This window comes from Macaca nemestrina, chromosome 1 (genome assembly GCF_043159975.1).
Source record: "Macaca nemestrina isolate mMacNem1 chromosome 1, mMacNem.hap1, whole genome shotgun sequence".
Lineage (NCBI taxonomy): Eukaryota > Metazoa > Chordata > Mammalia > Primates > Cercopithecidae > Macaca > Macaca nemestrina.
The window spans coordinates 109,105,440-109,119,947 of NC_092125.1; the positions used below are offsets into that span (position 1 = coordinate 109,105,440).

Genomic DNA, 14,508 nt, shown 5'->3' on the forward strand with positions numbered 1-14,508 from the left:
GTAATAGTCGAAGATACCAGCTTTTTTTTTTTAAAATTGGCTTTGGCCAGTAGCTAAAGTGCAAGACTGAATTAATGAGAAGACATATTAAATGTAGTCATAGGGGACTGAGGAGCAAGGATGGCCTTGAAGAGGCCAAAGTAATGTCCATTTGCTGGGTTTCCCTTCCTTTTGTCTCCAGTCCGGTGCCATGTAGTGGAGTAAAAAAGGAGACAGTTTATTTTTTTATTCTATGTGCACACTTACAGTATACATATATATTTATATCACAATTTATGAAACCAAAAAGTTGAGTTTCCAATGGAACCCTTGTTTTTTAATAATCGACTGTTTTTAAATGTGATCAGGACTATAATGTTGTACAGTTATTATAGGGCTTTTGGGGAAGGGGAGGATAGCGAGAAGATGCTCTGGGGGTTTTGTTTTTGCTTTTCCTTCAGGGTTTTATTTTTGATTGTTTTGTTTTCTTGTTGGCCATTTCTGTATTGCTGGCATCTGTGCTAAGCCTTACAGTGGCAAAAATAATGACATGTAGCAAAGATTTTGAAACAAAATATTTTTTTCCTTTTGTAAAATTTATTGTGTTGTGTGATCTTGATTGCGGCTTTATCATTCCTTTCCAGTTCATAAACAACAGGCACCCACAACTAGAGGAATCTATAGTTTAAGCTCCAGACATACAAACATAAGGCACATTGTGTCTTTAATTTCAGGAATCAGAAATCATAGGGTTCTGATCACACTGCACGCCTCCCCCTCACTTGTCCTCCTGATCCTGACACATTCTGAGTAACATCAGCAGGAATGCTCTGATCATAAGGTGGGGATTTTGGGGTGGGCACTGCCTGGGTTCTTGGGAGAGAGGGAAAGAGTTGGGACTTGAAAACCACCAGGGCACATCTGGATGCCTTCCCCCAGTATGTCCTCTTCTGGATTAAAATGAGTGAAATTTAAACTGTTTAAGTCTGGACCTGGTTTCCCTCTAGGAGACTATGTTGGTTCATTAGCAACATATATATATATGTTTTGTTTTTTTTTTTTAAATGAGAGAGAGAATCTCACTCTGTCACCCAGGCTGGAGTACAGTGGCATTATCTTGGCTCACTGCAACCTCTGCCCCTTGGGTTCAAGCAATTATTCTGCCTCAGCTTCCCAAGTAGGTGGGACTGCAGATGTGTGCCACCATGCCCAGCTAATTTTTGTATTATTTTTAGTAGAGATGGGGTTTCACTATATGTTGGCCAGGCTAGTCTCGAACTCCTGACCTCAGGTGATCCACCTGCTTTGGCCTCTCAAAGGCCTGGGATGACAGGCGTGAACCACCGCACCTAGCCCATTAGCAGCTCTTAAAATCCAGAGGCATAAGCCTGTACTCTTGAGGGTTTATGCATTGAATCCAGCTAGAAACTGAGTCTATTACAGATCCCTTTTATTATCCTTTCTATTCCAAGAAGCCTTTTTTCCTCCTTCCCCACATCTGTTTATGGAAGAAAATGAAGTTTGGGGTGTGGTTTGAGGACTCAGCGAGATTCTTATGATCTGTCACATGCCTGGATGTTGGGGAAGCATTTGGAGAAGCTCATGTGACTTGTCCTAGATTGGGGATTTTAATTGAGACAGATGATGTTTATCGGGCATCCCACCACCTGAGGGTTTTAGCAACAGAGTCACATGGGAGTCCATCAGAACTTATGGCACTGATTCAAGTGCTGTCATAGATAACCAGGACTGCTGTTTTTGGTTACTTTTAAAGACAGTTTCATCTGGACTTTCTGGGTATATCCTTCAGCAAAACCACATTAGGCTGGGAAAGCTATTCTCCTTCCTGGAAGTAATGACAACTTGCAACCAACAAGCTTACAAAAATACAAAGAATTCTAGAGCGTATGGCTTCCATTACATTATTCTTTTATAGCCTTTTATGTTCATTCCCGCATCCCAGAGGTGAGGGTCAGACACAAATTTGAAAATAGGTTTCAATGTTGGAGAGGTAAATCATAACAGGAAAGGGGTAGGAAAAGATGTAATCCCCCAGTGTTATAATAAAGATACTGAAGAAGAAGGATGGGAGAGACTAGGGCTGTGTCCTTCCTTTTACTCACCAAAAGAGAAGGTAAGCTCCTATTTGAGTCAATAGATACTGAGGTCTTGTTATTTGCCACCAAAGACAGTCTTGTGAGATTAAATACCTAGCAACTCCCTACCCTGGCACACATGCTGCACACACACACAAACACTACAAATCCACTGACTCCTTCCCTCCTCCCTACCCTTCCTTCTCTCAGCATTTCTATCCCCGCCTCCTCCTCTTACCCAAATTTTCCAGCCGACCACTGGAGCTGACTTCCGCAATCCTGATGGAATAAATCTGGCACCCCTGATGGTCTGCCCACACTTCGCTGCCGAAACGAAGCCTGACAACAGTTCCATCAGCAGGTAACATTTGCAACTTCCTAGATCTTTTAGCTTTTCATTCCTGTCAATTCTCTAAGAGTATTAGGGATGTAGTGACTTGAGAATCACAATGAACTTTTAGCCTTTGCAGATGAAAACTGAGATGCACTTCTTAGATCATTCCCTGGCTAAATAAAATCTGCCTGGAAGTCTGTAGAATTCCTTGTATGATTTATATATATATATACATGGTTGTAAGTAAAAGCAAAGTATATAGGGAATCATTTGCCTATCCTTCAAGGGTGGCCTTTCTGCAGTGTTTTCTACTTTGGCCAACAAGGATCAAAAGGGTTAACTCCCTAGTGAGGAGGAGGAGGAGAGTGGTATGGGGAGGTGGTAGCTCAGTGCTTCCTGTTTGCTGAAACATCTCAAAGCCCTTAACACTCTAACTTTTAAGTGTCCTACTGGACATTTTGCCAGTTTGAAAAAATTACATGTAAATGGACTATAAGCAATTGTGTAAGCCATATGACATGCTGCAAGCTGCAAATTGTTCTTAAAATGGAGGAGTTGTAATTAAGCAAGCCAATGCAAGAAATGAGTGAAGCTAGCTAAACTTATGAAAAGCTGTGAATTTAATAATCATAGAACATTGCTTTTCAGTCTGAACATTCTTCTAACAAACCTTGGATCTGAGGCTCCTTGTCCTGTGTGGCAGCCACAGTGGTTTTTTGTTGTTAGGGGAAAAATAAAAAACCTTGCCCGCAGCATCTGGTTAAGATTAGGGCAGTTTCCTGCCTAAGGAGGGAGGGGAGAGCAAAAGGAGGAAGAAATGCATAAGGAGAATGAGGAGATAGAAAATGTCTCAGAAAACAGGAAACATTGTCATATTTTCCCTTGTCCTCTTCTGACAAGATCTGGGAAAGTACCAGAATTTAGGCTAGAAAGAGAAAAATGCCTCGAAGAAATGATCAGGAAGCAAAACTTAGATGGAAATCTCTCCTTTGTGTATTCTGAACCCCACTACCACCTTGCTCTTTATCTGTCTCCAAGCCTGCTGAGGACCCTGGAGGAAACGGGCACTGAGCCCATTCTGATTGTCCAGTTTCTATCCTACTGGTTGTGTAAGTGTGTGTGTTTGTGTGAGAGAGAGAGAGAGACAGAGAGTGTGTGTGTGTTGGTTAAATCTCCCGAGAGAGAGAGAAATGGCTACATCTGCCTAGATCAAAACTTGGAACCAGATGTACCAGCACCCTATCTAAACACAGGTCCCTCCTGACTATCATTGATTTATCACCCTTTCTCTGTCTACCTTCCTCTTCCTCATAAAGCCTAGTTTTCCTTGGTTTCCCTGCCAAATGGAAGAGTTTTCCCTAATTACATTCTTCTGCAGGATGTGGGGGCTCAAGGTTCTGCTGCTACCTGTGATGAGCTTTGCTCTGTACCCTGAGGAGATACTGGACACCCACTGGGAGTTATGGAAGAAGACCCACAGGAAGCAATACAACAGCAAGGTGCCTGGGGTCCTGAAGGGGGCATGGCAGGAGGGCTGAGACTTGAGCTCTCCCATCTTAGCTGCAGACTCCCTTCTTCAATCCAAATGCTTTATTCCTAGCAAATCAGTCCCTCTTTCCTAACTCACGTTAACATACGGTTTTCATTCCTATGCTTCAAATCATCCTCTGTCAAATTGTATCCTTCCTTTGCTTTATAAGTGTGTTACATTTCTCTTTTGGGAAGATTTCTAAGATTAATGCTATTCATCTATAAGCATTTTTTCTGTCTCTCCAGAGCTTTGTGTTGTATTTCTTTACGTATTATCTCTTCTTGCAGGCCTTAATAATTCCATGGTTAGTTCCCCAACTAAACTGTAAAGTTTTATGATTGTGAGTTTCCTTTATTCTCCTAAAACCCTTCACAATATGACATATGTAACTGTACACGGTCTATACAAGTACTGACTATGCTTTGTTTAGGTGGATGAAATCTCTCGGCGTTTAATTTGGGAAAAAAACCTGAAGTATATTTCCATCCATAACCTTGAGGCTTCTCTTGGTGTCCATACATATGAACTGGCTATGAACCACTTGGGGGACATGGTAAGTACAGCCTCAGCTCCTGTCCCACCTGCACCGTTTGCTTTTGTTCCCTGCTGATGCCTGGCCTCTTTCTTCTTTGTCTCAGACCAATGAAGAGGTGGTTCAGAAGATGACTGGACTCAAAGTACCCGCCTCTCATTCCCGCAGTAATGACACCCTTTATATCCCAGACTGGGAAGGTAGAGCCCCAGACTCTGTCGACTATCGAAAGAAAGGATATGTTACTCCTGTCAAAAATCAGGTACTCTCCTTTCTTCTGGGTGTGCATATGTAATCTGGCATGACCTTTTCCTTTTTCTGCTGCTTTGTTCTTGAGGTGAAAGGGCACCAGGAAGAGAGGGCAAGGGATTAAGGTACATCTCCCCATTCCGTTATTTAACCTGATTTGTTTCTGTACATTTGGGTTGTTTCTGGTTTTTCTTTTTCCTTTCCTTTTTTTTTTTTTTTGAGATAGAGTGTCACTCTGTCGCCCAGGGTGGAGTGCAGTGGTGCAATCTTGGCTCACTGCAACCTACACCTCCCGGTTTCAAGCGATTCTCCTGCCTCAGCCTCCCGAGTAGCTGAGGTTACAGCACGCACCACTACGCCTGGCTAATTTTTCTATTTTTATAGAGATGGGATTTCACCTTGTTGGCCAGGCTGGTCTTGAACTCCTGACCTCAGGTGATCCACCTGCCTTGGCCTCCCAAAGTGCTGGGATTACAGTTGTGAGCCACCGCGGCCTGGTTTTTCTTTATTACAAATAGTGTTGCAATAAGCACCCTTGTGCATATATTTTTGTGCACATGTACAAATATTTATGCAAAACAAGTCCTAAAATTGGAATTGCTGGGTCACAGTCCTTTCCCCCCGCAAAAAATTATTATTATTGTTATTTTTTTTTTTGAGACAGAGTCTCTGTCACCCAGGCTGGAGTCGAGTGGTGCAATCATGGCTCACTGCAGCCTCAACCTCTCAGGTTCAAGTGATTCTCCAACCTCAGCCTCTCTAGTAACTGGGACTATAGGCACATGCCACCACACCCAGCTAATTTTTAAAAAATTTTTTGTAGAGACAGGGTTTTGCCATGCTGCCTAGGCTGGTCTCAAATTCCTGGGCTCAAGCAATCTGCCTGCCTTGGCCTCCCAAAGTGCTAGGATTACAGACATGAGCCACAATACCCAGCCCCAAAAAGTTTTTGCAATCTTACATTCTTACTAGCATGAGAATGTCAGTTTTTTCACAACCCAAACAACACAGGATTGTATCAGCAAGATAAACAATTGATTTAACGTTCATATAACAAACACTTTTTGACCCCCAGAACCAACCAGGTGCAGTGTTAGGCAGCAGAGATTCAAGATGACTAAGACACAACCTGTGTCCTCAGGAAATCTCAATCTAAAAAAATAGAATAGGAAAGAAAGAAAAACCTACAATCTAGCTGCATGAACAATAATAGCTAATACTTCTTGAGATTTTATTGTGTGTCAGGAACTTCTTAGCTCTTTACATGACTTAAATATTTTAATCTTCATAACAATATTTTATACATAGAGAAACTGAGACACAGGCAAGTTTAGTAACTTACCCAGGGTCACATAGCGACTGGGTGGCAAAGTCAGGGTTAGAACCCAGGACAACTGCCTCCAAAGCTGGTACTGTGCACTGCTTTACTGTAGCTAATAGTAAAAATGGTAGCAAAAATCAATAGCAGTAGAACAATGCATCAGATGTTAAGGGGAAGAGAAAGACTCACAACAAAGACAACATTTGTGCTGAAATTTTTAGAACACATGGAATTTCTTCAGGCAGGTAGAGAGAAGATATAGAAAATATAAACAGCAAAGATTGATAGTTTCTCTGTATGCCTCTCAGGGTCAGTGTGGTTCCTGTTGGGCTTTTAGCTCTGTGGGTGCCCTGGAGGGCCAACTCAAGAAGAAAACTGGCAAACTCTTAAATCTGAGTCCCCAGAACCTAGTGGATTGTGTGTCTGAGAATGATGGCTGCGGAGGGGGCTACATGACCAATGCCTTCCAATATGTGCAGAAGAACCGGGGTATTGACTCTGAAGATGCCTACCCATATGTGGGACAGGTGAGATTGCTCCACACAATTATACAGCTCTGTCGGCTCCTCCTTCCCCAGCATGATATTTTGTACTAGAAACAATTCCAGAAATACTGTTTTCTGTTACCCTACCCTGCTTTCTTGATGGAATAATTTCCCACAGAAGACTAAGAAGATTTCCACAATCTGGGGGAACTTAGGGAGCTTAAGCTACTATAGTTCCTATTTGCCTCTCTGCCATGGAGAGAAAATAGAGGCTAGGCCACCTACCCCATAGACTTCTGAGCAGGGTTCTATAACCCTTTGCTCAATTCCTCACTCCCACAACAAACCCACAAACCCACCATGCCATTGTGTGACTTTATTTTATATGATCTCAGTGTGAGTTTTCAGAACATTTAAGGAAGTTATGTAAGTTTACATGCTAACATGTAAAAAATGAGAGAAAAAACAAGTTGCTTCATATTAGAGATAAGGGATTAATTCAGTTCCTCCTGCATGATCCTCTAGTCATAGGAAGGAAATCGTATCTGAAAGGGAGGCAACCTGAGGGTCTTTTTATACACATAGGGCTGGGACTGATAGATAATATAATGTGGGGCCTTCACAACAGAAACCTCTGAAATAGGCATAGCAAGTTTGAGAATAAAAATGATGGCTACTGTGTTCTAAGCCATGTCCTTAGTGCATTTTTTCTTTTTCTTTTTTTCATTTAATCTCATAACAACTCTGTAAGGTAGACTTATCTTCAATGTATATATGAGGAAATGGACACTTAAGGAGATAAGACACTGTAATTCATACCAGTAGTATGTAGCAAAGGTAAGATGAATCTACTAGGGATGTTTATCTTTAGCAAACATTCCTAGGTATGTCTCCCATACACATGTGCAAGAATTTCTTACTAGGATATAATGACTTGGAACTGAATTGTCTGGGTCTTAGGGTATATCTATTTTCAACTTTACTACATAATGTCAAATTGTTTGCCAAAATATTTGGAAAAATTTATACCTGCAATGTATAAGAAATCCCATTGAATCACCTTTTTATCAGTGTGTTTATCTGGCCATTTGCATTTCTTCTTCAATGAATTAACTGTTTTTATCTTTTGCTCATTTGTTTTTCTTTTTATTTATTTGAAACAGGGTCTTACTGTGTTGCCCAGGCTGGAGTGTGGTGGTACAGTCATAGTTCACTGCAGCCTCCACTTCCTGGGCTCAAGCAATCCTGTCACCTCGATCTCCCAAATAGCTAGGATATAGGTGTATGCCGTCATGCCCACCAATTTCAAAAATCGTTGAATTTTTTTTTTTTGTTGAGGCTAGGCATGGTGGCTCATGCCTGTAATCCCAGCACTTTGGGAGGCTGAGGCGGGAGGATCACTTAAGCCCAGGAGTTCCAGATCAGCCTGGTACAACATAGCAAGACTTCATCTCTACAGAAAATCTTTTTAAAAGTAGCCAGGTATGGGCCGGGCGCGGTGGCTCAAGCCTGTAATCCCAGCACTTTGGGAGGCCGAGATGGGCGGATCACAAGGTCAGGAGATCGAGACCATCCTGGCTAACCTGGTGAAACCCCGTCTCTACTAAAAAATACAAAAAACTAGCCGGGCGAGGTGGCGGGCGCCTGTAGTCCCAGCTACTCAGGAGGCTGAGGCAGGAGAATGGCGTGAACCCGGGAGGCGGAGCTTGCAGTGAGCTGAGATCCGGCCACTGCACTCCAGCCTGGGCGACAGAGCAAGACTCCGTCTCAAAAAAAAAAAAAAAAAAAAAAAAAAAAAAAAAAAAAAAAAGTAGCCAGGTATGATGGCGTGCACCTGTAGTCCTAGCTACTCAGGAGGCTGGTTGGGAGGACAACTTGAGCCTGGGAGTTCAAGGCTGCTGTGAGCTATGATCATGTCACTGCTCTCTAGCCTGGGTGACAGAGTGAGACCCTGTCCCGAAAAACAATAAAAATTTTTTTTGATAGAGACATTGTCTCACTACGTTGTCAAGGCTGGTCTCAAACTCCTAGGCTCAAGCAATCCTCCCACCTCCCAAAGTGCTGGGATTACATATGTGAGCCACCATGCCTGGCCTACCTCTTTTTTTTTTTTTTGAAATGGAGTTTTGCTTTTGTTGCCTAGGTTTGAGTGCAGTGATGCGATCTTGGCTCCCTGCAACCTCCATCTCCTGGGTTCAAGCGATTCTCCTGCTTCAGCCTCCTGAGTAGCTGGGATTATAGGCACCCACTACCATGCCGAGCTAGTTTTTGTATTTTTAGTAGAGACAGGGTTTCACCATGTTGACCAGGCTGGTCTTGAACTCCTGACCTCAGGTGATCCACCCGCCTCGGCCTCCCAAAGTGCTGGGATTACAGGTGTGAGCCACCGTACCCCACCTCTTACCCATTTTTAATTGGGATGTTTTTTCTCTTTCTTAGCAATTCTTAAAAGTTTAAAAAGACTATTTGGATACCAGTACTATGTATTTAAAAGTTGAGGTTTGTCTTTTCATTCTCTTTATGTCTTTCAATCTAGAAAAGTTAATTTTAATATAGTAAAATGATTAATTTTCCTTTGCAATTTTTGCAATGTGTTTTATTCATTTATGAATGGAGAAAGGTAAGAAAAAACAAAATTTAAAAAAGAAGAGATCTGGCCAGGTATGGTGGCTCACACCTATAATCCCAGTACTTTGGGAGACTGAGGCAGGCAGAGCACTTGAGGTCAGGAGTTTGAGACCAGCAGGGATAGCATGGTGAAACCCCATCTCTACTAAAAATACAAAAATTAGCCAGGTGTGATGGCATACACCTGTAATCCCAGCTACTCGGCAGGCTAAGGCAGGAGAATTGCTCGAACCCAGGAGGCAGAGGTTGCAGTGAGCCAAGATCATGCCATTGCACGCCAGCCTGGATGACAGAGACTCTGTCTCAAAAAATAAAAAGATAAAAAAGAAGAGATCTGATAGGGCAGCAGCCAGATAACATTTTAAAGGGATGGTATTATAAGTTTGTTCCAGCTATAATGCAGGTTATTCTGACTTTAAAGTATCATCACATAACATCTTTTTGAGTCAGTTTCCAAGATATTCTGTTTCACTTGTAATTCTGTGTAGTTTTTGGCACCAGGAGGCATCAGGGATTTGGAGCACATGGCAGAAACAAAGGCATATTGAAAAATATCAAGGCAGTAGACCACTGTAATCTTAAAATAGCACAGCAAATGCTGCTATTGCTGTTAATATTTAGATAATGTTAGATAACGTATTTTTTTAGAGGATATTTCACTATCTTACACAGGCTGGAGTGGAGTGGCTATTCACAGCATGATCATAGTACACTAAAGCCTCAAACTCCTGAGCACAAACAATCCTCCTGCCTCAGCCTCCTGAGTAGTAGATAGTATATTCTTGTGGATGCAACCTTAGGGTTCTGAAGGGGTAGTCTGTAGGAAAATGAATTGCTGAAAAGAATACACCACCTTGACATGGGCTATTATTCGATTCCATAATTGTGGCTTCCCAACGAAATATTGCTAACTACCTGTAAAATATAGTGTTGGAAGTCATAGGCTAAATTGCTAAGTTCTTTAATCTATTTTAGCGTCATGTTATATACTTTCATATTTCATCTTTGATGAGAGCACAAGGATCACACCAGTTCCCCTGATATAGGTGCAGAGGGCCCAGGTCTTCCCTCTAGCTAAACCTTGACCTTGGCCTCCTGTCCACACAGAAGCTGGTGCCTTCCTGCCCCCTGAGGCTAATACATACTATGTGGCCAGAAGATGGTTTATGCTTTTAAAAAAAATCTTATTTCAGAAATCTTTCCCTACTGTTTTACAGGTTTTCCTCCCACATTTATGTCTTAAAACACCTGTAGTTGATTTTTTTTTTTTTTTTTTTGAGCTGGAGTCTCGCTCTCACCCAGGCTGGAGTGCAGTGGCACGATCTTGGCTCACTGCAAGCTCTGCCTCCCAGGTTCACGCCATTTTCCTGCCTCAGCCTCCCGAGTAGCTGGGATTACAGGCACCCACTACCGTGCCTGGCTAGTTTTTTTGTATTTTTTTTAGTAGAGACGGGATTTCACCATGTTAGCCAGGATGGTCTCGATCTCCTGACCTCGTGATCCACCCGCCTCGACCTCCCAAGGTGCTGGGATTACAGGCGTGAGCCACCGCGCCCGGCCTGTAGTTGATTTTTATGTGTGGTGGAAGGCGGGAATCCTCTTTTCATATTCTTTTTTGTGAGGAAGAACAGACCCTCTCTAGAAACCCTAGACTGCTGCCTCTGTTAGTTCACTGGCATCACTCAAAATATTGGTTGAGTTTCTCACTCACTGACTCATTGCCTATTGCTTTGTCCTACTTCTATTACAATCTTGTTTCTTCCAGGAGGAGAGCTGTATGTACAACCCAACAGGCAAGGCAGCTAAATGCAGAGGGTACAGAGAGATCCCCGAGGGGAATGAGAAAGCCCTGAAGAGGGCAGTGGCCCGAGTGGGACCTGTCTCTGTGGCCATTGATGCAAGCCTGACCTCCTTCCAGTTTTACAGCAAAGGTAAGAAGCTGCTGATCCTATAGATCACTGTCTTTTATGATACAAGCTTGATGGCTTCTCGAAGGACCTTGGGTATTTTCAGTACTAGTTTTTGTATTCAGATGGAGGCAGCCAGAGAGAAATTAACAACTGCTGCAGTACGGAGCAGCATCTCTGTGGTAAACCCTCCTGACAGGGATGGAATTCTACAGAGAGTCTCCTGGACTGGGAGATCCACAGGGTGACCCTTGGATTTCATAGAGCCTCACACTGATAGTTTGTATTCTAGGTGTGTATTATGATGAAAGCTGCAATAGCGATAATCTGAACCATGCGGTTTTGGCAGTGGGATATGGAATCCAGAAGGGAAACAAGCACTGGATAATTAAAAACAGGTAATGATGGGAACACTACTTTTGTTATTCAATCACCCTTTTAACACTCAACCTCACCTCCAGCTTCCCGATATTCCTTTCTCTGTCCCAAATCAAGAAAAAATTATCTCAGGCTTCTCACTTCTATCTTCTCAGTCAGAGGCTCTTAATTCTGAGTCCAACACTTAATGGCCAGTGTGTTAGTCCATTTTGCATTACTACAAAAGAATACCCGAGACTGGGTAATTTATAAAGAAACGAGGTTTGTTTAGCTATACGAAGCATGGCACTAGTATCCGCTCAGCTTCTGATGAGGCCTTGGAGCTTTTTCTCATGGCAGAAGGCAAAAGGGGGAGCAAGCATGTCACATAGTGAGAGAGGGAGCAAGAGAGAGAGGGAGGTGCCAACTCTTTAAAGAACCAGCTCTTGCATGAACTAATAGAGTGAGAACTCACTTATCACCAAGGCGATAGCACCAAGCCATTCATGAGGAATCCACTCCCATAACCCAGACACCTCCCACTACACCCCACCTCCTACATTGGGGATCACATTTCAGCATGAAACTGGGAGGGGACACACATCTAAACCATATCTGCCAGACAATAGTGCTCAATTATGTGCTGGGCAGATACTCCCTGTGTGCAAGATGCTTAGTGACATACACAAACCAATGAGCAGGTGACACCTTCAGTGAGCTCAGAGCCCAGTAAGATAGACGTAACTAACCACGAGATAAAGCAGTACAGAGAATCAGCAGGAGCTTTGAAATTACATATTTTTACTTTCTTTTGTCTCTAATATGATCAGTTTCTTAGGGTGGTTTCCATTAGCAGTCTGTCTTTAACAACAGGGCAACAGCGTAAAGGTTTAATACTCCTTTGAACAGTTTTTTCCCTTCAAGATACACTTAGGATACACGTATATAAGAACTTGCCAAAGATTGTGAAGAGAAACATTTTTTAGAAATAAGATATAAACAAAAAAAGTTGGTGTTTACTTTCCTGTGTTGGGGAACAAAGAAAACTCCAGGGTACCTTGTTTTCCATTTCTCTTTAGCACCTTGTGACTTTTGGGGAGGGGCAGATTGATAAGAATTATAGTTTTCCTTTCCTGGCTGATCACCATTAACCTGGCAGCAGCACTGGCTAAATCTGCTGTCCTTAGTGCCCTCCAAGGAACAGGAGCCCTAGACTCTGGGGAGCTCACAGACTCACGCAGTGGTGTTGTTCAAACCTGAAGCAACTTTTTATATCACAGTTCCAACTCAAGATGAACCTGAGCATCTTCCCAAGTCTCCCACAGCTTCTGTCCTGTGTTGTCCCTTCTCTTGACTCCCAGCTCTAAGCACTTACCCTGTTCTTTCATCATCAGGTGCCATGTGTGGAGATACTTCCAAGAGAGCTGGGAGGAAGAAAGGACATACCCGGGCAGGATCAGGAGCACTGGGGGCCCCTAGAGAAGGGGAGAGTGGGGATAGAGTACAGGTTTTAAATAAAATGTATTGGGTAATTAGAGAAGTTGCTGCTTGGGGAAAGAGGACTGAAAACAATTCAAGAAGATATACAGACAGTCTCTCCTCTCTCCTCTTTCTCTCTCCTGTGTCTCACGTCATCTCTCATGTCTTCTAGTCTCGCCACTCATTTCCTTAATAATCTCATCTACTCTCATAGTTTCATCCATCTCTTCTATAGGGTTTACTCCCCAATCAAGATCACCAGCTTCAGCCTCTTTCTTATGCTCTAAACTTACATTTTCAAGATTAATCTTCCCCAAATACAGCTCTGATCATATCACTCTCCCACTCAAAATCCCTTACTGGCTCCTCCACTATGATGGGTCACAGAGTAAAGGTGAAGCTGTTTAACCTTGCAGTAAAGGTAATTCAACCTGGTCTCAATCCGCCTTTCCAGACATCTCTCCCACTACACCCTGTTAGGCACACTGTTTTTCAGCTACATGATCCTAACAGTGCCCCACACTTTCCTGCCTCTATTGTTCATTTCACACCCTTCCACTGGCATCCCCTTCCCACAGGTCGAAATTCTACTCAGCCTTTTGGCTCAGCTTAAATGCCATCTCTTACATCAAGCCTCTGAGATTCTCTTGATCAGAAGGAATCTTCCCTCCTTTGATACCTGTAGTATTATGCCTTCTTCCTATTTCTTGACTTTAAACTCTTTAAAGGTAAAAACCATCATATTCATTTTTGTGTACCATCAGTATCTCGCACAATACTTAGTAAATATTTTAATGAATAAATAAATTAAGAGTACTAAGTACTTTTCTTGATTGGTCTTACAGCTGGGGAGAAAACTGGGGAAACAAAGGATATATCCTCATGGCTCGAAATAAGAACAACGCCTGTGGCATTGCCAACCTGGCCAGCTTCCCCAAGATGTGACTCCAGCCAGCCAAATCATCCTGCTTTTCCATTTCTTCTGCAATGGTGCAGTGTAACGATGCACTTTGGAAGGGAGTTGGTGTGCGATTTTTGAAGCAGATGTGGTGATGCTGAGATTGTCTGTTCAGTTTCCCCATTTGTTTGTGCTTCAAATGATCCTTCCTACTTTGCTTCTCTCCACCCATGACTTTTTTCACTGTGGCCATCAGGACTTTCCCTGACAGGTGTGTACTCTTAGGCTAAGAGATATGACTACAGCCTGCCCCTGACTGTGTTGTCCCAGGGCTGATGCTGTACAGGTAGAGGCTGGAGATTTTCACATAGGTTAGATCCTCATTCACAGGACTAGTTAGCTTTAAGCACCCTAGAGGACTAGGGTGACCTGACTTCTCACTTCCTAAGTTCCCTTCTATATCCTCAAGGTAGAAATGTCTGTGTTTTCCACTCCAGTTCATAAATCTATTCATAAATCTTTGGTACAAGTTTACATGATAAAAAGAAATGTGATTTATCTTCCCTTCTTTGCATTTTTGAAATAAAGTATTTATCTCTTGTCTACAGTTTAATAAATAGCATCTAGTACACATTCATTTTGTGTTGGATACTGTGCTAGGTGCTGGAAGAAAAAAGATGAATAGAACGTTTTCTCTGTACTTGTTGCACTC

At 42.6% G+C, this 14,508-nt stretch overlaps 1 protein-coding gene across 2 annotated transcripts; it reads left to right on the forward strand.

The window, feature by feature from the left end:
• The first annotated feature begins 1,065 nt into the window (after window positions 1-1,065).
• On the forward strand, window positions 1,066-14,433 carry LOC105497819 (cathepsin K). 2 transcript variants are annotated; one of them, XM_024797965.2, is made up of 8 exons: window positions 1,066-2,436; window positions 3,788-3,908; window positions 4,371-4,493; window positions 4,579-4,734; window positions 6,351-6,569; window positions 10,921-11,086; window positions 11,355-11,460; window positions 12,814-13,668. In XM_024797965.2, exons 1-8 carry the CDS (start codon window positions 2,381-2,383, stop codon window positions 12,896-12,898), a joined length of 1,032 nt encoding a protein of 343 aa, XP_024653733.2. In that variant the 5' UTR covers window positions 1,066-2,380; the 3' UTR covers window positions 12,899-13,668. The 2 variants fall into 2 exon arrangements, with proteins under 2 accessions (XP_024653733.2, XP_011767526.2); XM_011769224.2 differs by lacking the exon at window positions 12,814-13,668 and adding an exon at window positions 13,744-14,433 and having other exon boundaries at window positions 1,072-2,436.
• The last annotated feature ends 75 nt before the right edge of the window (window positions 14,434-14,508 follow it).

Bases quoted from the DNA above. Each gene is read 5' to 3' on its own strand.
- LOC105497819 (XM_011769224.2), top strand. From the start codon at position 2,381: ATGGTCTGCCCACACTTCGCTGCCGAAACGAAGCCTGACAACAGTTCC. The intron at 3,909-4,370 runs GTGCCTGGGGTC...TGCTTTGTTTAG, and splicing joins GGAAGCAATACAACAGCAAG to GTGGATGAAATCTCTCGGCG. The intron at 6,570-10,920 runs GTGAGATTGCTC...TGTTTCTTCCAG, and splicing joins CCTACCCATATGTGGGACAG to GAGGAGAGCTGTATGTACAA.